The 25,754-nt window shown below is 42.3% G+C and overlaps 1 protein-coding gene across 2 annotated transcripts in view; it reads left to right on the top strand.

Annotated features, from left to right (window-relative positions):
* The window catches only part of RELA (RELA proto-oncogene, NF-kB subunit), a 405,457-nt gene that overhangs the window by 100,355 nt on the left and 279,348 nt on the right, over window positions 1–25,754 (top strand). For both annotated transcript variants that reach the window (XM_069207856.1, XM_069207855.1), the window contains exons 4-5: window positions 3,385–3,542; window positions 4,097–4,245. In XM_069207856.1, coding sequence (XP_069063957.1) covers window positions 3,385–3,542; window positions 4,097–4,245 — 307 coding nt within the window. The remainder of the gene's footprint in view (window positions 1–3,384; window positions 3,543–4,096; window positions 4,246–25,754) is intronic.

Raw genomic sequence — 25,754 nt, 5'->3', positions numbered from 1 at the left:
TTGGAGAAATACAGAGCTAAAAAAGCTTAAACAACAAATCAGAAGTCTGTAACGAACCTGGCTCAAAACAAATCGCATTCAAGACAAACTTCACCTACACAAACTTACCGGAATAGACAAATCAAAACTCAAAAAAGCTTAAAAAGAGACACTATTCAGACAGAATTCACAATGCTAGATGTGCAAATAAAGAATTTTATAGAATTCTCACTCAGTTTTGTAAACTTAATTGCATGGAAGGAACTCCTACCATTACTCAAGAACTCAGACAAATTGGCAACCCATTACACAACCAACGCAGAAACATAGGGCTCTTATTTAAAATAAAGGAAAACCACCAGCACTAACCCATTTTTCAAAAATGCCCTCTATGTGTAAACCAACCCAGCCTCTGCATTCCTTCGAACAAATATCACAAAGTGAATGTATGGATCTGGTCAAAGTAAACAGGCCTTCCGGCTGCCCTTCTGACCCTTGCCCACCACACATTTTCTGAAAGTATGGCGTTATCTTCAATGAATTATGACATCTAGGTGAATGCTGCTCTTTCTATCAGTTTTCCCAAGAAAGGTCCATTTGTAACTAGTCTGTAGCTTTTGGGGTCAGGCAGGTCCAGGTTTGTTTTCTTTAATATTAGCTGTATGTATGAATGCCTTTTTTAGGTCTTCTCTAAAGATTTTGGTAGTTAAAGAATCATTGATGATTCTTCTTACTGATGCTTAACATGTTCATAGGTCATTGCATAGTTTCTATGTAAGTTGTTTGATTAGATGCTTATGAGTCTCTGTCCTATTTGTCTATCACAGTAGGACAATATTATCATAACTATTTACAAGCACTTAACTAATATTGTGGAAAAGATGAAAAAAATGAAATAAATTACCTTTCAATACTTGAAAGTCTGGTTTATACAATACAATTTAAGTCTCAATATATTATCTTCCTTATATATAAGTTTCCTTTCTGTGTAATCATGTATCTGTGTATATATAATACTTTACTCCTACTGTACACAAGAAAAACAAATCACTCTCTCCCTCCCCATGCACTACTCTCTCATCCTATTCCTCTCTCAATCTATCCTGTATCCCCCACTCTCTGATTCATCCAAAACCTCATTGTGCTACTAGGATCTCCAAAATAACCATTCCTAGACTCTCTCCTTCTCTAGCCCTCCTGGCCCTATCTGAGCCTCAGTTTACTATTATGAACTCCGAAAACAACCCTACTAAGTTCTTCCTTCATGTATCTCTCCTTTGACTTATCCCAAACCTCATTTTATTACTAAGATCTCCCAATTAACACTTTCTATATTCTTCCCTTTCTATCCCTCCATTATTTTATTCAGTCCAACTAATAGACCCATGTCTACAGCTCATGTCACCTTATATTTTACTATACTAATCCACCACTAATCCTTTTGCGTTCTGGAGTAGCGTGCTACTCGTTGCAAAGCACTTTGACACCTTACCATGGATAGTAAACGCCATAAAATTACAATTACAATAGGGTATATTGTATTCATTGGTGCAGGCTTTCTGAATCACGAGAAGGAGAAAAATCATTTTCATAGGTGTTTTTGTGACCTTTGATGGTGTCAATGTTAGGTGGTATGAGGTCTTTGATGACCCCTCATTTAGATATGTTTCATTGTAAGGGGCTGATAATAAGAGCATGTTGATGTTAATATTGCATTACTAAGATATTGTCGGGTCTAGGGTAGGAGTGATGCAGTGTTTGTTGGTTTTGGTGAGGGTACTGATCATGTTTGAAGCTTTGTGATGGGTGAAGTTTTCTTGGAGTTGTTTTTCCCTATTTTCTACAGTTCTTGCCTGGATGAATAGTCTGTTATTGAGGGACTCTGCAGTGTGAGAGAGAGCTTATTGTTCATGTTGCATAGGTTCAAGGAAGCCTAGGTGTCAGCATAATTTTTAAGGGATTGGTTCAGGGTGCCTAGTGTGGATTTAAAGTTGTCTGTTGGCTGGGTTATGGTTATATGGGTGGTGAGATCGATTTAGAATACCTTGAAAAAGTGGTACTGTTGTTAGATGGTTTTGCTGGCCGTAGTGTGGAATTCTTCAAAGGGTTGCATTGAAGGATTTGGATGGAAGTGAAAACTACGTATGGAATGTTGCCTTTTATGGTAGGCTTGTTTACATTTTGCTTGATGTTCATTATGCCAGTGATGGATGTGAGTCTGAGGTCTGTGGTTTCTTCACTGCCAATTGTACTACCTCATGGAGCCCTGTAGATCTTTGGAAGGTGGGTTGCTGGTGGGATGCTGAGAACAGGGTGTGACAAGTGAATGACCTTCTTGAGGCTAAGGGCAGTTGGTTTCTTGGGTGTGCATGGCCCAAGAGGATTTGTGAATCTCTACAAGGTCTTCTCCTATTTTGTTTGTTGTGTCAGTGTTTTGTTCGGAATATCTTTGGGATGATGATGCCATGGAGGAGAGAAAGTTGAGCCTTGTTTTTGTACCGAAACTTTGCCTTCACTCTGCGCTGGTAATGCCTGCAAAGTTGAGGTGCAGCTTACTGCAGAGTGAGCATTAATAAATAAAGAATTTCATCATCTACATGGGCAGAGCTTAATGGTGAAGGGATGAGTATGTGATGGTTCAGGTTGAGGATGTGGACATGTTTTTGTGTGTGATTGAGGGTGTGGAGTGCGAAGGAGCTGGCATATGGTTGTAGTTTACCAGAGGGGTGATAGTCATTGATTCTAGTTTTGTTCCATAGAGAATGTAAAAGAAGTCCACATTAAGTTTTTATGCATTTTGGATGAACTAAGTTGAGTTTGTGGACATGTGACTAATATGACATAATGAATTTCAGGCAACCTGTGCGGGGTCTCTGAGGAGCAATGTTTGCTTTCTATCATTTTCTTCAGATGAGCATATCAAAAGCTTAAAGGCTGCTGCCCCTACATTGTCAGTTAAACATTTTCATTTACGATATATATCCTTAGCTCACCAAAACATTGTCTTAAACCATTGTTGTTGGTGAAATGTTTGGAGATCATTTCTTATGGCCATTATGTCCCTCGTGATTTTTCCCAGTTATCATTCCAGAAGGGTTGGTGAATGGTGGGGGTAGACGGGGGATATTTGAATTTTGTTTGTAAAAGGTGGCATTTAATTGAGCTCTGAAATACCTGTATCTTTGTGCAATTCTTTGGATTAACCCGTCAAGTGATTCAACCACCTTTTCTGTTGCAGTACCAGGTAAACAAACCAAGTTGTGAATACAGTTTGCTTTGTCTTTTTTTGTGTTTTTTTTTGTGTTTTTCTTGCTTCTCCCTACTACTTTTCATTCCCTCTCCATAGTCAATGCCATTCATTGTTCAATCTCTCATTTTCATGTGTAACATCATCTTTGTTCTCAGATGCCTCTCCTCCAGCTAGCCAGACACCCTACGTGGAAATCATTGAACAACCAAAGCAACGGGGCATGCGTTTTCGCTACAAATGTGAAGGAAGGTCGGCTGGCAGCATTCCAGGCGAAAGGAGTACAGACACCAACAAGACGCATCCTACCATTAAGGTGTGTGATACTGCCTTGTGGACCGTGGGACCTAAATCTTCACTGCCTAAGGCTGTGGATTAGGGCTTGGTGTCTTAAACCGTTCCCTTCTCAGCTGAACCCTACAAGAATGGAGACTAGTCATGCATTTCAGCCGCCCTTTCTCCTCATCCTGCACACAGCACAGATTATAATGTTGATCTTTAGCAAATTACTATAATACGTTCAAGACATATGCAGGTGTTAAATCTTACCACCCCAGCATAGCCCTAGAGTGGTAGATGGCACGGCTCCTCAAACTGAGTTCCACTTTTGTGGAAATCTTAGTGCATGTATAGGACGAGAATACATACACTTAGGGTTTGTATTTCCATTATAATTCTAACTTAGTGCAAAGGGTTATTTACAGTATGTATAGTAATTGCATGCTGTTTTTAGTGGCCTCATCATGTTAAAAGGTTTGTAACAACAAGTTCCGGGCACAGGGTTTGATATGCAGTGGGATTGCAGACTGTACAGAAAGTCTACTTATCATACACCCAGATATCACTGCACTTTCTTATCTTTTATTTTAGATTAATAACTACAGTGGCTCTGCAAGAGTACGCATTTCACTCGTCACCAAGGAACAGCCGTATCGGCCTCACCCCCATGAGCTTGTTGGCAAGGACTGCAAGGATGGCTATTTCGAAACAGATTTGCCACCAGAACGCTCCATCCATAGGTAAGTGTGAATATTATTTTTAATGTATTAGGTCTGTTAAGTGCAGGTTTTCTGTGAATGGTTGTGCCTTTAAAAATATTTTTCCTTCATAAGGTTTTGATTATCTCTTTGTACCATGCAGAAACATGAGTTATGTGATGTGTATTTATAGAGTGCTGCTGATCACCCATGAGAGTATCCAGGCGCTGAGTAGGGCAAGCCTGAGGGGCGAGGATCATATCATGCTTGTTTTGTCTGGAAGAGCCATTTCTTGAGGTTCCTTTGGAAGACCAAGAAGGAAGGGGAGTTTCACAAGTGTTGCAGGTGGTTGTTCCAGGTCTTTGGCTATGGGGTATGAGAAAGATCCTTCTTTGTTTCTGGACTTGATGTGAGGGAGGTATGCTTTTGCCTATGATACAGATCAAAGATGTCTGGTGGGTTGGTAGAAGTTGAGGGGGTGGTTGAAGTATGCTGGACTGGTGGTGTAGAGAGCTTTTTAGGCATGGGTGAGAAGTTTGAACTTACGTCTTACCTGGACTGGGAGCCAGTGGAGATTGTTGAAATGTTGAGAGAGGTGGTTATTGCTCAAGATGTACAGGTTGAGCCTAGCGGGGGTGTTGTAGGTGGTATGGAGACGGCATAGAAAATGGGCTAGGATTCTCAGGGGTGTGGAATTTATTAAAATATCTACTTGTCCAGGGGACAGGTTGCTTCTCAAATCTACTTGTCCTGTAAAATGATCTACTTGTCCCTTTGGTGCCATGTAGTGTGGCGCCAAATTATGGCAGCAATCTCATTATGTAAGAGCTCTGATAATAACCTCTCTGATTATGCCAGGGCTACTACCATAGTAGGGCTTGAATACTTGCAGTTTCAATCCCTAATGTAGCAATTTCCTTATTTTGCCACCTTTCTGCAGATCTGCATACTGGGGCTGGAGGAAGCAGTAAGCAATAGTTCCAGGGCTGGAATGCCTTTGAGTCTGCAAACCTACTAACCTGCATGTTTTAAAGATTTTCACCAGCTTCTCTCTAATATTTTCCCATAATAAGAAAGGTTGGACATTTACTCCTGACAATGGCAGAATTAGAACTTCTTCCAGGGTTGGGAAGAAAGTGACTGGAGGGAAAATGAACTTGCAAATGCTCAATAGATTTTCACATGAGCAAATCTACACATGCATATTTACCCATGCTAAAATACAGTTCACAAATATTTTATAGGGGTACGACATATACCATGGGTGCACTTTTGTGACTTTCTTTAAGAATCTGGGGCCACATGTAGGTAGGTTCAGATTTGCGACCCGCAAATTGCGAGTCAGAGCGAGTCGCAATTTGCGAGTCGCAAATCCAAATGTAGGATGGTGTCCCTGACACCATCTGTGATTCGCAAGGGCTTCGCAAATGCCCACCTCATGAATAATCATGAGGTGGGCTGCAATTTGCGACCCCCTTGCGAATGTCGGCCCTCACAGGGATGGTGGCCTGCTGGAGACAGCAGACCACCATGTCTGTGACTGCTTTTCAATAAAGCAGTTTTTTTTTTTTTGTAATGCAGCCGTTTTCCTTAAAGGAAAACGAGAAGCATTACAAAAACGAAAAATGAAACGATTTTTTTTTTACAGTGACATTCACAATGGGGACCCCTTCCCATTTGCGAAAGTGTTAGCACCCATTTGAAATGGGTGCAAACTGCGATTGGTTTGCGCCCGCGTTCGCAGAACAATCTTACATTGCACTGCGAGTCGCAATTAGGAAGGGAACACCCCTTCCTAATTGCGAGTCGCAAACCCGTTTTGCGATTCGGTAACCAGGTTACCGAATCGCAAAACTGGGTTTCTGCATCGCAATGTGCTTTTTGCACGTCGCACACAGCGAAAGTCGCTGTTTGCGACATGCAAAAAGCTACCTACATGTGGGTCTTGGTCCCTAATTAGGTCTGGTGTTAACAAAGACATTTTGTTTTTATTAAACTTCTATTTCTTTCTCTTTCGGCTGGCTTTACTGTGAGTGATTGCATTCTGCTCTTCCACAAGGAGTAGTTTTGTTCAGTGTCAGGAACTACAGTGGCAATCAGTGACGTAACGAAACTGGAGGGTGCCCCTTTGCAAAGAACATGGAGGAGCCCCCTATCCAGACTCACTCAGGGCAGGTGCTGTGCTGAAGGGGCCCCCTGTAGGGTGGCTGCGGGGCCTTTGTTATGCCACTGGTGGCAACGTGTGCTTTTAGAGTTCAAAAACGTTTTTTTTTTTTTTGCCAGTGTTTGTTACAATGTTGAGGGCCTGGTAGCTCCCACAACAATAAAGTGTTACAAAAGCCATGTCAAAACAAGACACGCATTGATGAAACTAAAAGACTTATAAAAATATGTCAGATCAGTTGGCTTCGTAAGTGTTTGTTTATTTTCATACTTCCCATAATCGTGTTGAAAATGGTTACACTGATTTTCCATTAGAAATATTTTTGGGAAATACTAGCATGCATCAAAACATTTTACTAAATGACACCTCATTTGCATCTAATCAGAGAGCATTCTGGGAGCATAATACTTAGCCTCATAGCCTAAACTTTTCAAACATGTGTATACACGTTTTTTTTTTTTGTACTGGAACCAACGTCAGTAGTGAAGTGTGACCTTAAAGCATTTATTTACAGCACTCACCCTAATAATGAAGGTTTTCAAATAATGAACCATAAATACAAGTTCGAACAGCATTATCTTTTGGAAACACATTACCTCAACTGCAGAGAGTTCCACTCTCTGTAAACAGGCAGCCAAAGGGTTTGTGCTGCAGAGGGTTGGGCCTACTTGTCCCAAGGACAAAGTAAACATACAAACTTGTTGCCCTTGACCCCAAACAAGATGTCCCGGGCGTCGGGCGATAGGAATTCCACTTCCCTGATTCTGATGGAGAGGGCGTTTCCCTAGTCAAATCTACTTGTGAAAAGAGCATGGGTGATTGTCTGGTGTTAAGTGGGATCCACTTGAAAATCTTGCATTGCATTCGCAGGATGTGAAAGCATGATGAGGCAACTACATTGATCTATCTGATACTGAAGAGGTTAGTGTCCAGGATGATCCTGAGGGTTCTTGGCATGGTCAGCACGGGTGGATGGGGGGGGCCAGGTCCAGATAGCCACCAAGAGTCATCCCAGGGAGAGTGGTTGTTGCCAAAGATAAGGACTTTGGTGTTGTCTGTTTTGAGCTGGATGCAGTTGTTTTACATCCAAGCAGTAACGTTGCTCATGCAGTTGGCGAAGTTTGGTTTAGCGGTGATGGTTGAGTCAGTAAGGGAGGGGATAAGCTCTGTGTTGTCTGCATAGGATACTATGTTGAAGCCATGGGTGCTGTTACTACACATGACAAGTTACACTACGTAGCCGTCTGTAGGAAAGCAGTGAGAATTTGTCTTAAATAGCTTTTACCGGTACTAGCTTAACCGCCGACATACAACAGTATAGGCTTAAATGATGTGCATGTACGCTCTTTCTTCTCACGGAGGAATCCATGCTCAACTCTCCTTCACCTCCATATATATTTATTTTTGTTCATCATTTAGTTGTCCAACTAACTCTTCCAAATCAGTACTTTCTTGTCTTGCTTTTTGCATTGCAGTCTCCACCTCATTCATGGCAGTGTCAGCTTAATTTTCAATTATTGGCTGTCTAAGAGGATCTTAACTTAGAGGTCCTGAACTTTGGCTGCTTTGTGAACTCTCTTTAACTATCACAGCAGCAATTGTTTCTTCCTGTTTGATCTCATCATTTAACATATTTAAATAGTGAGGAAATACTTAACACTGTATGCTGTCCTTCGCAGCATTGAAAGAATGTTCGTAGCAGTCAAACTGTGATTCAGAGTGCCAAGGTTTGAACAGTTGTTGGAATGTCAAACAGAAAAAAAACTATTTTCTCAGGAGTTTGACAACTAAGTTTTCTGTGGTTAATAAGACTGCATTTTGTGTGTCATACTAAACAACCATCGCAACCAACTTCACTCTATATTTACTGTTACATTGTTTCTATATCTGTATTATTGGAGTATCTCATAAAGGCAAACATTTTCAAGAAGTGGGTTCCTTCTTGGATAGTAATTGTCCAACATATTTGTTTTGACAATGTCGGTACTTTCCGGGTCAAACTCTGCAAGGTACTGAATTTCTGGAAAAGTCTTCAATACTCTATTTCACATGCTTGCCAGGCCTGGACTTACCCAAGCAATTCCTCCTGACTTCTAGTATAAACTAGCTGAGCTTAATCAGTCACAGCACTCACAGGATCCAGTTTCTCCTTGTAAAAGCATTTTTAAACTGAAGCTGTACAATTTCTTGGTTAGAGCTATTTCAGCAGAATTCTTCTCCCACATATCCTTCATCTCCATCTTCTCTGGTTTTCTTATGTAGGAAGACACATATGCACAACAGCTATGGAGTAGTTTGTCCCAAATTGAATATCAATATTTGCATTCCACATTTTGAGAATCACAGGATTATAGCCATTAATGTATTTGGAAGCTTCTGTTCTTCTCAGGTGGTATGTGTTTTTGGTGATTTTTGAGTAAGTGTAGATACAAAACTGTTGACTCTTCCTTTAAAAATTACAGGTCTTGAAAATCCAAAACACACTATGTATACATTTTTCCTTTTAGCACTGTTTCCGCCAACAGTTCTTCCCATATCTATGTGTTTGAAAGTGCAGAACTTTCTGTTTAAGGCCTTTTTCATCACTGACTTTTGGGACGGCACATGTCACATACTGTTCTATGAAAGAGAGTAGAGAGTGATCAGTGTCTGTTCCAAATTTTGGTGCATCGTTTATCCACAACAGCGTATAAATATGGGGAGCACCTCTTACTTGGTACTCTTTGCACCAAAAGAAATATTTAACTTCTCCAAGAGGTGGGTTTTTGTTGTAGGTGAAGGATGGTATGGCATGACATCTGTGGTTAAAATATCTACAAACATTACCAGGATCCAAAGAGCAAAGTTCTCCTGGGTTCTTCAAAATGATGTCCTTAATATTAGAGTTTGCTTCTCTCAAAAAGCCTGGTAAGTCTACCCTTGTATACTCAGCAAAACTGAGGGTCACAAACCAAGTAGGTGTTCCTCAATTTCGCAACATACATTTTCGTTTTGCATGACAACAATACTAATACTGATTGGTCCCATGTTGGCATGCCAACAAATGTATCAAATTATGCTCCAACTTGTCATTATTTCCATGAATTTTGTCAACAAAGTCTTTCGCAGACAGATTTTTTAGATTAACTCCTGTTTTAAATATGTGATTAACAGCATATGAAAGTCCAGACAAATCACTTTCAAATAATAGAAGAAATACTTTGGCAAAATCTAGGGTCCTATGAATATAATCTGGTTGACCTGTACTTCACTCCTAGTATTTGTACTGGGCAGTCATCATACCGCCTCTCCTGCTGAAGTTGGAAATAGTTGAGAAAACAGTGAGCCTCTAAACCTTTCCCACAGACACTCATTTGAGCTCCTTTAACTTGTTTCATTTGGTACACATCTATGTTATTTCCCATCATTTCTTTTGAATGCAGTGGATAGATACTGTAGTGCTCATATATTTGTTCTGATTTAGTTCTATCAACTTTTTCAATTTGTTCACTTGATGATAACATTTAGCCCTCCATACAACTTCCATCCGTAACAACATCTATATCTTTATTTTAAACATTATTTTGTTTCAGGGAGATATTAGCTTTTTGTTTTACCTTGTTTACATACACTAGTTCCTGCCAATGTTTAAAAAAAAATTGTCAGCACACTATTCACTAGAATAATAAGTGGCTCATCTGTATCTCTGTCTACACCAACAGTTTCAACATTCCGTTTAAAGTCTGAAGGTAAGTAGACAACTCTACCTTTAAGGCGTTACTGTAGCTCAGTCGGTGGTAGTTTCCTAATCTTTGGTTCCATACAAACTATTGCTTGAAAAAGGTGAATTGATTGTATCAGTTTTGTTTCATAAATGTTTAAATCTTGAAGTTCTTCTGCAATTGAAACCAACTTTAACTTATTATATATAGTTTTGGCAGGCATTTTGTTGTCCTCCAACTTATCATAGCAATACTTACATATACCCTGCTGTGTTGTCATATCAAAGCGTTCCTCCACAAATAAATACACAGCAAGTTCTAACCACTTATGTCTGTTTTCTTGTTAAGTTTTTGAGAACAATTCAACATTTTGAGTTTGGCTTTTGTAGTGAGTGCATCAACAACAAATAAAAACACAGTTTGGGTTTTCGCTAGAAATTGCATTAAACTTTGCATTTTTGTGTGCAAAGTTATCAGTAGTAATATCTGAGTTTTATTCCTCTACATCTGCACACACAAACTCCTTGATTTCCATGCTCTCTTCTTCAGGACCAAAGAAACATAACTGAGCATCTTCACAAACTTTTTCTACCTCTGATAGTGTACCATACAAAAAAGCTTTAGTCATTTCTCCTAAGCACAATGCAGGACTTTTCACAAAGTTAAATCTCCTAACTGAATTTCTCCTTTTACAGTAATGAAGATTTGTAAACGATGAAATGTGCTTGTGCACACTTGCTTGGATAGACACACCAGCAAATGTCCTTGTAAATTAATATCTTTCCTCATTTTGAATGGATTTAATCCTTGCAACATTGCAGTTTTCCACTTCTACATAGAAATTAACATAGGAATGTTCTTAATATGTCAATTGATTCCTTATGAACACTCCAAATAATGGAACAGTCCCATTCAGATACAGGGGCATGTCTACGCCTTCCTTTTACCTCTTCTACTATGTCTTCCTCTACATTCCTAGGAGCCATCTCCTCTTTTGCAATGGGAGAACCATATTTTACCTCATAACAACGACCAGTTGTATCAACTGCATGCACTAATGTGTTCTTTTGGAAGTAACTTGCTTTGTTAAAGAAAGGATGTGTACTAGATGTGTGCTTCGATTTGCCTTTAAAATCTTGCAGAAATTAATTTTATTAATAAGCTTTTTTTTGGGAGGGGGCATTCTTTTAATAGGCAATACTGTTGTATCTAGTGTTCTCATTCTGTTCAATATCAAGATAAATAGTTTCTTATTCATAGCAAATGCTTTATCAGCTCCATTCTTAATGTTTATTTTGCTTTAGTGTTGCGCTTTTCTGCTTATACTGCTTCATGTTTTGTCACAAATTCTGTATTACTCTATTTTAAAACATTTTCACTTGTATTTCTTTCAATTGTTTGTTTCCTTGTTAAACTATCCGATTTCTTAATTATTTTTTACTTTCATTGCCATTTACTCCTTGTCGTTTCTGAGTTGATTTCAATCTTTGCTTTTTATTTGCAACTTTTCCTTTATTTTGTATTTTTACACATATTATTTTTTAGAAATACCTTAGTACTCTTACCAGCTACTCTTGTTTTTCCACACATTCTCCACCTTGTGTTCCTTTTCGCTCTCAATTTTAAGCAGATAGTTCTATTTCTTCTGTTTCTTTCTTTTTTGTCCCTTTTCCGGCATTGTAATTCTTTTTCTTTAAACACAAGTAGACATCTGGAAATCAAATGGCGACAAGAACAGACACTCTCTGAAGAGCTTTGCATCGAAGCCCCATCTAAATCCTGATATAGACTTCGTTTATCTGATTTAAAGTAAAATTCACCCCACAGAGGCTGGATGATAAACCACACTGAGGGCCTGCGAGCGGAGCGCCCAGGGAGAAGTAAAACCTGCCACAAAAACCTGCCATGAAGATCTGCTGTGCACCGGGGATGGTAGGCCGCACACCCGCCTCCCCAGCCTTCAACTGAATTCGGACACAAGGGGGAGGGACAATAAAAGGGGCTACTGCTGCCTGGCACTACGACACACCTGAGGCCCCTTGCTCCCGGTGAGCAGACAGCATGCCCACCTGGCCTAGGGGCTGGGGTCCGGAGCTGGGATGCGAAACACGGCAAGGAGAGGACTGGTCACGAACAAGAGAGGGAGCCCCATCAAGGAGGGACCTGCCCGCGAAAAGCAGTGGGAGCTGTGATCGCCACTGCAGCTGCCGGCCTCATGTAGACCCTGGACGGAGGCTGTACCATGCAAATACGTGAAGAGTAGGCCCCCGGCCAGGGAGTGGTGGCACTGGAGGCCTGACGGATGACTGGGCGGAGGCGGGTTTTTTCAGGAGATCTTGCCTTCACCTCCCAGGTGGTGGTTCCCTTTCCTTCCTCCCCCTCACCCCCCCAACGTAAGCCCAGAAAGACCCGCCCAAGAACATCATGGAGTGGAGGAGACACGATAAAACTCATTACACCCTGGGAAACCAGCATGTAGCAGAATCCTGATACTTTCCGCCCTCCCTGCATAAATGGTAATATGAACTGGGGTTTGATCATCATTCGCAACAGGAGAGGTGGAAGCCATCATGCAGGATACAACAAAAGACCTGAGTCTCTGGAGGCCGGGTGGAGAAGGCAGCAGGGGCAAGAGGCTTGCCAAGTGAACGACTCACAATGACAAGCGGAAACCTACGTGCCATATTGACGGTAATCTATCACAAGACGGAGCGCAGCATGACTCACGACAAGGAACCACGGACCTCCTGGCAGGGGAAGTTAGACAAATATGCAAGAGTAATGCCTTCCCTGGCAGTAGGCGACACGAACATAGCCACCCAGTCGATCCCCGATAATGCAGCTATACTCCATGCTATCAAGAAATCAGGCGAAATACTGGAAGGGAAAAATGGGCGAGGTCTGTTCAGAAATCTCTCTTCATTGTCAGGAACATAGAAGTGTGGCAGACAGAATATCTACAGCAGAAACCAGAATATCTGAACTTGAGGACACAGTCCAGACCCTGCAAAGGGAGGAAACAGAGGGCCACACTGCTACCAAAGACATGCTGTGGAGGTTCGAAGACACCAAAAACAGAGCTAGATTAAACAATTTATGATTTGGAGGGTCCCCAAAGGAGTGGAGGGGTCAAACATGCAAGAGTTACTTGCGAGATGGCTGCAACAAACACTCCCCACAAAGTAACTTCTCAACATACTTCGTTATTGAACATGCACCTAGATCATTGGACAATAAACCACCACCTAGAGGCTCTCCAAGTACAATTATCACCTGCTTCCTGAACTATCAGTATAGGGATATGATTCTCTCAGAAGCACAGAAACAAGGGCAGATCCGCTACGAAAACTCCAAGATACAAATATACCCGGACTTCACACAGGAGGTCAAAACGTCAACGGCGCACGTTCGACTCTGTCAAAGCCAAGCTACACGGTCCCCAGATATGCTACATGCTCTTGTTCCCAGCAAAATTTAAAGTAATCGTCCAGGAAAAAGCACACTTCTTCCAGACCGCAGAGGAGGCATGGGAATGGCTGGAAGAAAGATCCCAACTGAAGACCACCAGAAATAAAGGAATGGTAGCCTCCTCCTGCAGTGAAATGGGTGCTCGAGCTTCAGCAAAACAGAGATCCAGAAGAAGAGGTCCAAAGGCACCAAAGCGTGTGGCATCAGCAACACGGACCAGGCGGAACACACCATCCTCCAAGAAGGAGGGACACTTGAATGTTAAAAAACATAAAGAGAGGAAATGCTAAAAGACACCCATGAATTCGGAGTCTGGGCAAAACTCTGAGACTGATTTAGATATACCCCACTCGTTAGTGGAGGCCATTGCACTGCTGGAACAAGAACAGATGGAAGCCAGAGCCTACATCCCGGCGGACCAGGGCTCGGAGCAGCAGCCACCTAGCCCTTCAAAGAAACTGAAACAGCGATAGGGCAATGGGACTGATCATCACAGTCCTGATAGAGGTGTACTTGCAGCTCAGAACACAAGTTATACACAGACTAAAGTCTCTCTGCCCCCTGGTGGCAGACCTCAAATAAGTTGAGTTTAAAAGATTGAGGGAAGTTGCGAGATCGGGCACACAGCCCTGTGGGACACTTCTGTTGAGTAGTTGAAGTTATAGTTATACAGGGAATTGCTCACAGAAGATTATGGGGGTTGGGAGGGTGGAGTTTAGGGGAACAGATCTATTTATGAAGAGGCAAATGCAAGGCAGACGAGGTGAAGAATGCACCACAGAAGTCATAGACAACAGAAACATGGCTATCCCCATAGGTGGCTAGACACAGACACTAGAGGTAGATGGAGGGATGCAAACACCAAGCTTACCCTCAATTCTTTGCCCTGACCTGATCTGAAATGTAAACGGGCTGGGAAACAAAATTAAACGGGGACTAGTAGCTACATACATATAGTTTTCCTCCAAGAGATATATTTGAGGGGATCCCAGTGTCAATTCTTAAACAGAGGGACGTAAAGGCTCCTGGCTCATGCGGGATACGCCACGTTGTCCGGGGGAATAGCAATTTTAATAAGAACAAAAAAAAGTTCCATTGCATGAAATCCTGGGCAGACATAAATGGCTCATAAATGGCTGTAAGGGGGGTGTGGTGAATTAGGGAGGTGACACTGGCAAGTATATACGTCCTCCTGTAGTAAATGATCCAAAGACTGGGTTCAGTCTTAAATGGGTTCTTTATTAAGAGCATCCCATCCACACTTACAAGACAGCAGCTCTGCTAACCTTCTGCCTTGGGGGATAGAACTCCTCTCACATTCTCTATTCTATGTGCTATGCAATTCATTCCATATACCACACACCTTTGCCCACTGAATTTGACATACACCTCAACTAATAACCCGTAAGACAAAATCCTTATCAAAATTCAATAATATAACACAGAATAAGAATATTATCAAGAAAATGGTTTAGAACACAGAATAAAAAGACAGTATAGAATTACTACAACGAAAACATTCTTAGTAAACATTACTCACTTTTTTTTTTCTTACTTTTCAACTTGATTCAAATTCCATATTCTACCGTCCTCAATTTGGACAGCATTCCACAAATGTTTAATAACTTTGAATGGATCCATAAACTTGCTTCCACTTACATAATGTAGGTTTCCTTACTAAAACAACATCCCTCACTGATATACCGACATCTGCTACACTCTTCCTGACATCATTATAGTCTCTCCACTCATTTCTTTTTGCGTTCATTACAGCCTTTCATCCCAGACCAGGAAACAATCATTTTTACCCCAGGATATCCAACCAGGAGCCAACTGGGTGTTACCTTTACGACCTCTAAACACCTCGAAAGGAACTTCTCCAGTCATTGTGTGTTGGGGGGGGGGGGGTGGTGTGCCTGTAAGCATGTAGAACTTCTTTCAAGACTTCTTTCCAACTCCTGCCAGCCAATGCTTCCAATTGTACACATTCCTTAATGCTTTTATTGAACCTTTCTACAGTACCAATCGCTTCAGGATGATACAAAGAACACAGTTTGTGCTTTAGAAATTCATCCATCTCAAAAGAAACAAATTGTGGACCATTATCGGTCACTATTGTGTTAGGAAAACCTTCACGACTAAATATCCAATTGAAAAACTCGATCACTTTCCTGGTTTTAATACTGTTAACAATGCCTAATTCAGCCCACCAAGAAAACTGATCAATCAACACCAACAGATAGTTCGACCCTCCCTTTGCGTAGATCGGTCCTACTATATCAACAGCCACTACATCCCAAGGTCTACTGGGAAATTCTCCAATTCACTTGGGAGGTATTCTGTTGTTACAATGACAGAGCGTACAAAACTAGTCAGAACATTCTCTGACTAACCTCTCTATCATTAAATCGATGCCCGGCCACCAATAATTGAGACGAATTCTGGCTTTTGTTTTACTCATTCCCTGATGCCCAACATGTCCCAAATCCATAATCTTATCAACTAACACAGAGGGAACAACTAGCCTTAAACCACGCAAGAGGAAACCATCTACCACAGACAACTCATCTCTAACTCTCCAGTAACCACCAGGAAACTCATCATGCTTCATGTTCGATCTCCATCCATTCTTTAACGCCTCACACACTTGTTGTAGAACTGTATCTTCAACTGCTGCTTTCAACCACTCCTCTTGCTCCACAATTCCCTCTATAATACTGCATACTTTGATTTCATTTTCTCCTTCCTCTACCACACCATCCTCTACTACAGCACTGACAATCAGCAATTGTATTGTTTGGCCCTGGTACATAGAAGATTTTGAAACAAAAATCTTGAAGTCCAACAATCCATCTACAAACTCTGCTAGAAATCATGTCCAATCCTTTTTTTTGTAAAAACTTTAGTGACCAGCTTATGATCCGTATAAATGGAAAATTCCTTTCCCCATAAATGTTTTTGAACTTTTTGATTGCCCAGAACACACTCAAAGCTTCCCTTTCTATAGCAGAGTATTTTAATTCAACTCCGCGCAACATCCTTGAAAAACATGCCACTGGCCTTAGGTCGTCACTACTTCCAGAATCTTGCATCAACACAGCTCCCAGACCTTTCATATTAGCATCTATCATGATTACACATCTTTGCAGGGTCGAACGAGTTCAAACAATCAGCTGCCGATAACCTCTTTTTTATACCCACAAACGCCTTTTTACATTCCTCATCCCACGAAAACTCTATGCCCTTTTTAATTCGTCGTCTTGTGTACAGTTTTAGAAGCAAAATTGGGCAAGAACTTACCATGAAATTCCACCATACCCAGAAAGGACAATAACTCGTCTTTCCCTTCCGTATTATGTAACTTCATTATGTTTGTGATTAACTCACTCTTAGGATATAAACCTTCAGAAGTAATTTTGTGACCCAAATACTAAATTTCTGTCCTTTTGAAGAAGCATTTGTTAAATTTTTAAGAGTTCAACCATAATCTCTCAAAATGGTTAAAACTCTTCTCACCCTCTTATCATGCTCCTTCTCAGTTTTCCCATGAATCAAAATAGCATCTTGAAAAGTACTTAAACCCTGGCTCTGACCCAAACAAACTATACATTATGCGTTTGAAAATAGCAGCAGCCGATACTAATCCAAATGGCATTCTGATAAAACTATAAGTCCCAATGGAGTAACAAATGTGGTGTAATCTCTTGAGCCTGGATGCAACGTGACTTGATACGCAGAGGTCAAGTCTAGAGTACTGAAAAATTTGCCTCCATGAAAAAGTGAAACCACTTAATTTATGTTGGTAAGAGGAAATTGATCACTCACTACGCACCTGTTGCAACCCCTCAAATCTATACACAACCTGATGTCACCTGAGTGTTTACGAGCAACAACGATGGGTGCAACCCATTCAGAACACTCAACCGGTTCAATCACACTTTCTTCACACAGTCTCTTAATTTCATTCTTAACATCATCTTTCATAGATATTGGAATAGGTCGAACCTTAGCTACAATAGGCACTGCTCCAAGCTTGTTTTTAATTTGATGTGCATACTCTTTCAAACATCCCAATTTGTCACTGAATACTTCCTTAAATTCATCAAAGAATTTAGGTACCAGTACAATCTTTTCTTCTTGCTCCTTAAGTTCATGTACATCATTCACACGTATGTTCTCTAAAAAAAAAAAAGAAAATCACCTTTGATCATTACAGGTGTAGGAGAATTTGAGTCTAAAATAATGTTTAACTCTCTCTGATGTGGCCAACTCCGAACACTGTCCCCATTCACGGGAACATACATCTTCCCAAACACAGTGTTTGACTTGAACGAGATATCAGATTCAAAATAGCCTCTTAGTTCTATAACTTGCCCACCATAAGCACCTGGAATCACATCAGGTTTCTTCAAGTTCACTCTGTGACCTAGCTCCTTGTCAAATAATGAATTGGATATCAGAGTCAGCTGTGCCCCAGAGTCAAACAAAACTGCACTCTTTATATCCATAATAGTGACTTTATCTCTGGGATGTTTCTTTTGCCCAGACTCTGTAAACATAGACAAAAAACAATCTTCAACCAACTTTCCTGGCGCAACTCTAGGACACTTGCCTGACTTAACAAAATTTGGCAAAATGCCCCTTCTTGTTACAAATTTTGCACGTCATGTTGAGCGCTGGATACTTTTTATAAGAAGCAAAATGGCCAACATTCCCACATCTATAGCATTTTGCATCTCTGAACCTTAACCACTACCCTTGCGTAGATTTATCCTCGTCCTTTTCTCTTTCCTTAGACTTACTTTGTTCATTCTTTGTATAAACCTTATTTAATACAGGGTTCTTACTTTTTTTTTTATTCTTCTACACAAGATAAAGTATGTTCCACACTCTTCGCCAACGTAATTACTTCATGTGGGGAAGGATCATCTTTCCCCTATGGTTCCTGTCTTATTTTATCGCTGCGCTATCCCAACATAAATTGTCTCTTATACTTTCCTCTATTGTGGACCCAAATCTGCAGGACGAAGCCAACTTCCTTAAAGATGTTACATACTCTTCTACACTTTTATTGGCTTTCTGTTCTTTCATGCCAAAATGATAACGCTGCAAAATTGTGCTAATTTTAGGCAGGAAATGTAAATCTAACTATTTCAGACAAGTTTTAAACTCATTTAAATCCATAACTTCATCACCTGGATCAGGTAACATTTCAAAGACTTCTTGACCCTCACTCCCCAGACAGTGCATAATCAGAGACGTTTTGGTAAATTGGTACCGCACACTCTAGCATAATGAAGGAAAGTCTTTTTCCATTTTGACCATACTGCTGGTGGGTCAGCTGGCATAGTTAGGAAAAAAGGTGGGTCCGGTATATTTTGCATTGTTCCTTTTGGCTAGTACACAGAGTTGATGAGCACACAGAAAAGTACTATTAGTAAATTGTTTAATTTAGTATACAAGTCACAGCAGTCTGCAAAAGTATACTGTAGATTGGTGTCCTGTCCTTTTTTTTTTTTTATTTATTTTTATTTGCAGGGGTAACTACACATACTGTAACTAAAATAAAATAGCGTGTGTATCGCTGTAGACATAAAAATTTGTAAGTAGATTACAGCAAATTTGTTACCCAATATGCCCTGATTCCTTGAATGCTTTGGTTGTAGCAATAAACGCGCATTTGGTTAAAAGTGCACACACATTGAATATGGAAAACACTCAGGGTGTTTTCTAAAGGAAATCCACACGTAATTTGTCATAGACAACAGAAGATTTTTCTAGTGGAAATCCAGCACATTCAGATGCATTGACCCTCGGAGAATGTGTGTAGTTATGTAGGAAGTCACGGTCATTCTGTGGTTCCAGAAGTGTCACAGCACTGCACAGGAAAACACAGGAGCACGAGAAGTGACAAGCCCGGATGTTCAGAGGTTAGGGAGGCGTCACAGCACTGCACAGGAAAACACAGGAGCACGAGAAGTGACAAGCCCGGATGTTCAGAGGTTAGGGAGGCGTCACAGCACTGCACAGGAAAGCATGAGAGCACGAGAAGTCTTGAGCCAGGTAACCGTTTTGTTGTTACTTAAAATCAAAGTGACAGTTGAAAACGGACACCAAAGCTGTGGATGTCCCATAAAAACGAAAAGAAATAAAAGATAGCTCACCTCACCAACATCTGAAAATTGATTGATGCAGGAATAAATGTCTTATTTAGCTTGTTGTTGAAAGAAAACTCTCAAAAGTACTGTCAAATTAACACGTAAAATTATAATTCCATTTCCAATTTATTTCAATATTGTTCCTTCCGTATAATTCACCTTCCAATGGACGCGTTTCCAAATAGTTGTTCTGCCGGTTTCAAAATTGGAGATTCACCAACATGTAAATTAGCATAGGCAAGACATCAAATGAAACTTGCTGTAAGGTGTTGGTCTTCCACTCATCACCATTGTAGTAAATGATCCAAAGACTGGGTTCAGTCTTAAATGGGTTCTTTATTAAGAGCACCCCATCCACACTCACAAGACAGCAGCTCTTATACCCTTCTGCCTTGGGGGAATAGAACTCCCCTCACATTCTATATTCTATGTGCAATGCAATTCATAACATATACCACTCCCCATTCACATCCCCCCAAAACTCCAACAGCTCACTTTAGACCGAGTAGCGGATATACTCCTGGAATCCTCCTCCCCATCTCATCGGAGGTGACTTCAATGTCTTAAACCTCGAGACAGACAGAACGGGTCCCCTCCAACCAAAACAAAGGGAGACTCAGCTGGCACGTTTCTTAAATACTATGGGCCTCTGAGATGTGTGGAGATGAAAGCATCCAGACACCCGCCAATACTTATTTCTCGGGGGCACATAGGGAACATTGTTAACTTAAAGATGGGAGAATTTTCTGTGAGCTCAGAGTGGAAACTGAATTCTACTTTAGGGACAACAAAGACTGTGACTTCTGCATTTACACTTTGAGAAGCTTTTAAGACGGTCCTTAGAGATCATGCACAGAACACAATAGCGCACAAGAGACAAAAAGAAGAGAGGGAGGTCACCAAAATAGAACAAAAACTCTTAGATCTGGAACAACAACCGGGGGCAATGATTGACTTGCAGCCCATACGTGCAATTGCAGTCCTACGCCAGGAGTACCGTGCACAAGTACATAACACCACAAAATCCCAAGCACTAGCCAAGCAACACAGGTCATATGAAAAAGGTAACAAGGTAGAAAGACTTTTGTCATGTTTGGGAAGAAGAGAGATGGAAGCACCGTGGGTTCAAAGCGTACGGGGTCCATATGACAAATTACATGACTCTGACCAGACAATAGCCAGGGAATTTGCAAAATATTATAGGTAATTATATCAAAAGAGACCATTGGCAGATAAGGCTGAGATAGAGGAATACCTGGCAGACCTCATTACCCCTGCCCTGACTGAGACTGACCAAGACAGTCTAGAGGGCAAATTAACCCAAGTAGAAATTAAAAACGTGATAGCCAAAATCAAACCGGGTAAAAATCTTGGTCCTTATGGCATCCTGGCAGAATTCTTCAAGACAATGGCAAACATGCTTAGCCCGCACCTACTGCACGTGTTCATAGAAGCCAGGGATCCCTCCCAAAAGACCTCCATAAAGCCACAATAGTAGGAATCTCAAAGGCCAACAAGCCCAAGGAGGAATGTGTCTCATACCGCCTGATCTCACTCCTAAATATCAAAACCAAAAATACTTGTGACCATCCTAGCTACCAGACTGATAGGAGTCATAACTCTCCTGATCCATAAAGACCAATCAGACTTCATGCATTAGAGATCAACCAAATTCAACCTCCGTAGGCTCCATAACTGGTTAGATGCTATAAAAAGAAGGGCAAAACCCCATGTACTACTAACCCTAGATGCCAAGAAGGCATTTGATGCTGTTCACTGGCCCTTCATGGAAGTAGCCCTAAGGAAATTTGGATTTGGACCCAAATTTCTGCAGTGGATAGCGCTACTGTATCACTGTCCAATTGCTGCAGTCTGAGTAAATGGGATAACCTAGGAAGATTTTCCAATAGAGTGAGGAACCAGACAGGGATGTGCCCTCTCACCATTCCTATTTGCCCTTGCGCTGGAACCCCTAGCATGCATGATCTGTCAGCATGAGACAATCTCAGGCTTCCGACGAGGAGAGGGATGATGAGAGGATATCATTATACGCACCAAATATCGTACTTTACGTCACCAGACCCCATACGACACTGTCAGCAGTGTTCCAATTATTTGAGCAATATGGTGCCCATTCTGGATATGTGATAAACTGAAGCAAATCTAGTCTGTATCAGGGAGGGGGGCACCTGATCCACTTTGAACTCCCGAAAACATGCAAATAGTTAAGGAAGGGTCACATATTTGGGTATATGTGCGACGCAGGACTAGAAGCGCTGTGTAAGGAAATGCCTCCTTGGCATGGTTACCCCCTGACTTTTTGCCTTTGCTGATGCTAAGTTTTGATTTGAAAGTGTGCTGAGGCCTGCTAACCAATCCCCAGCACCAGTGTTCTTTCCCTAACCTGTACTTTTGTTTTCACAATTGGCACACCCTGGCATCCAGGTAAGTCCCTTGTAACTGGTACCAAGGACCCTGATGCCAGGGAAGGTCTCTAAGGGATGCAGCATGTCTTATGCCACCCTGGGGACCCCTCACTCAGCACAGACACACTGCTTGCCAGCTTGTGTGTGCTGGTGAGGACAAAACAAGTACGTCGACATGGCACTCCCCTCAGGGTGCCATGCCAACCTCACACTGCCTATGCAGTATAGATAAGTCACCCCTCTAGCAGGCCTTACAGCCCTAAGGCAGGGTGCACTATACCATAGGTGAGGGCACAAGTGCATGAGCACTGTGCCCCTACAGTGTCTAAGCAAAACGTTAGACATTGTAAGTGCAGGGTAGCCATAAGAGTATATGGTCTGGGAGTCTGTCAAACACGAACTCCACAGCACCATAATGGCTACACTGAAAACTGGGAAGTTTGGTATCAAACTTCTCAGCACAATAAATGCACACTGATTCCAGTGTACATTTTATTGTAACATACACCCCAGAGGGCACCTTAGAGGTGCCCCCGGAAACCTTAACCAACTACCCGTGTAGGCTTACTGGTTTTAGCAGCCTGCCACACTCGAGACATGTTGCTGGCCACATGGGGAGAGTGCCTTTGTCACTCTGTGGCTAGTAACAAAGCCTGTACTTGGGTGGAGGTGCTTCACACCTCCCCCTGCAGGAACTGTAACACCTGGCGGTGAGCCTCAAAGGCTCACCCCCTTTGTTACAGCACCACAGGGCACTCCAGCTAATGGAGTTGCCCGCCCCCTCCGGCCATGGCCCCACTTTTGTCGGCAAGGCCGGAGGAAATAATGAGAATAACAAGGAGGAGTCACTGGCCAGTCAGGACAGCCCCTAAGGTGTCCTGAGCTGAGGTGACTCTAACTTTTAGAAATCCTCCATCTTGCAGATGGAGGATTCCCCCAATAGGGATAGGAATGTGACCCCCTCCCCTTGGGAGGAGGCACAAAGAGGGTGTACCCACCCTCAGGGCTAGTAGCCATTGGCTACTAACCCCCCAGACCTAAACACACCCCTAAATTCAGTATTTAGGGGCTCCCCAGAACCTAGGAACTCAGATTCCTGCAACCTAAGAAGAAGAGGACTGCTGAACTGAAAAACCCTGCAGAGAAGACGGAGACACCAACTGCTTTGGCCCCAGCTCTACCGGCCTGTCTCCCCACTTCTAAAAGACACTGCTCCAGCGACGCTTTCCCCAGGACCAGCGCCCTCTGAATCCTCAGAGGACTGCCCTGCTCTAGAAGGACCAAGAAACTCCCGATGATAGCTGCTCTGTTCACCCAAGACTGCAACTTTGTTTCCAAAGAAGCAACTTCAAGACAACTGCTTTTTCCGCCGGAAGCGTGAGACTTGCTACTCTGCACCCGACGCCCCCGGCTTGACTTGTGGAGAAACAACACTTCTGAGGGAATCCCGAGGCTCCCCCTGACTGCGACTGCCTGACTCCCAGATCCCGACGCCTGGAAAAGACTCTGCACCCGCAGCCCCCAGGACCTGAAAGATCGGAACTCCAGTGCAGGAGTGACCCCCAGGAGGCCCTCTCCCTTGCCCAGGTGGTGGCTACCACGAGGAGCCCCCCCTTGCCTGCCTGCATCGCTGAAGAGACCCCTTGGTCTCCCATTGATTTACATTGGAAACCCGACGTGTGTTTGCACACTGCACCCGGCCGCCCCCGTGCTGCTGAGGGTGTACTTCCTGTGCTAACTTGTGTCCCCCCCGGTGCCCTACAAAACCCCCCTGGTCTGCCCTCCGAAGACGCGGGTACTTACCTGCTGGCAGACTGGAACTGGGGCACCCCCTTCTCCATTGAAGCCTATGCGTTTTGGGCACCACTTTGAACTCTGCACCTGACCGGCCCTGAGCTGCTGGTGTGGTAACTTTGGGGTTGCTCTGAACCCCCAACGGTGGGCTACTTGGACCCAAACTTGAACCCCGTAGGTGGTTTACTTACCTGCAAGAACTAACAAACTCTTACTCCCCCTAGGAACTGTGAAAATTGCACTAAGTGTCTAGTTTTAAAATAGCTATATGTGAATTATTTGAAAAGTATATATGCTATTGTGATTATTAAAAGTTCATAAAGTACCTACCTGCAATACCTTTCATTTGAAGTATTACATGTAAAATTTGAACCTGAGGTTCTTAAAATAAACTAAGAAAATATATTTTTCTATACAAAAACCTATTGGCCTGGAATTGTCTCTGAGTGTGTGTTCCTCATTTATTGCCTGTGTGTGCACAACAAATGCTTAACACTACTCCTTTTATAAGCCTACTGCTCGACCACACTATCACAAAATAGAGCATTAGTATTATCTCTTTTTGCCACTATCTTACCTCTAAGGGGAACCCTTGGACTCTGTGCATACTATTCCTTACTTTGAAATAGTGCATACAGAGCCAACTTCCTACACGCTGCCTTACCTAAAATATTGGAAGGGTTTTGGGGGACTTCTGAGATTGAAGTGGAGAGGTGGAGGACCCTCGCCTTGACGTTGATGGGCAGGGTGGCCATGTTTAAGATTGTCACCCTGCCAAAGCTCCTATATAGTCTGCAGAATACGTTTGTCCCAACTCCAGAAGACCTATTCCTAAAAGTCGTCTAAGGGGTCCGCAAATTGTTGTGGAATGGGAAACCCTCGACACACACTCCAGCGTAATCAATACAACAGGAGGCTTTCCCTCCCAGACATTCGGGTTTACTACTAGGTCGCACACTTCATAGCGATAAATGACTAGGGACACATGCTGGGAGATCATCCTAGATATTTGCTAGAAAGGAGTCAATTCCAAGTGAAAATATATCTACAATATTTATATGGAGGGAAAGGGATACAGAACATATCCACTGACACACAGCTCATTATAGCGGTTTGGAAAGTTGTGGGGGTTGGGGGCGAGGGGAGGCTACAGAGCTTCGTGCCTGGGACAAAATAAGGATCTCCACAGTGGGAGATTTGATAGAAAACGGACACGTAGCCTTAAGACACCCTGCAAAGGGAATAACAACTAGACCACACACGTTACTACAAATACATGCGATTACACCACACATGGGAAGTGGAGAATATAGACCTTGTAGGCATCCTGAGTATGCCCCACTGGAAGGTTGACTGCTGCAGGGGGAGATAGAAGAAAAAGCACTCTAGCGGACATATAAGACCATCAACAACAACATGCCAGACTCACTGAAAAAGCTGAGGGAAAAGTGGAAGTCCGAATTGGGTGAGATAGATGATACTGAATGGGAGGCGGCCCTGATGCACCCCATGGAAGTGGCCATTAAAAGTACACTGAGGCTCATTCAATTTAAAATTCTACGTAGGACCTACTATGATGGGTCCCTCCTGCACAAAATCGGGAGGGCTTCTCCCCCTTATTGCCTGAGATGCAGGACAGCACTGGGTACCTTTTTTCACACACTTTATGAATGTCCCCCATACAACAGTACTGATCAAGGATACTGAAAGAACTGGAGGGCATGTTGGCGTGAAGCATCCCAGTGGACCTTAAGTACATACTGTTGGGGATGCCTACCGTAGTAGATCTCCCATGCTCCAAACTCCTTCTTGCAAACCTGGGGCTAGTAATGGCTAAATG

The sequence above is a fragment of the Pleurodeles waltl genome, chromosome 9 (assembly GCF_031143425.1).
Source record: "Pleurodeles waltl isolate 20211129_DDA chromosome 9, aPleWal1.hap1.20221129, whole genome shotgun sequence".
Classification (NCBI taxonomy): Eukaryota; Metazoa; Chordata; class Amphibia; order Caudata; family Salamandridae; genus Pleurodeles; species Pleurodeles waltl.
Note: the sequence above shows the minus strand (reverse complement) of the source record. Positions and strands in the feature narration are given on the sequence as shown.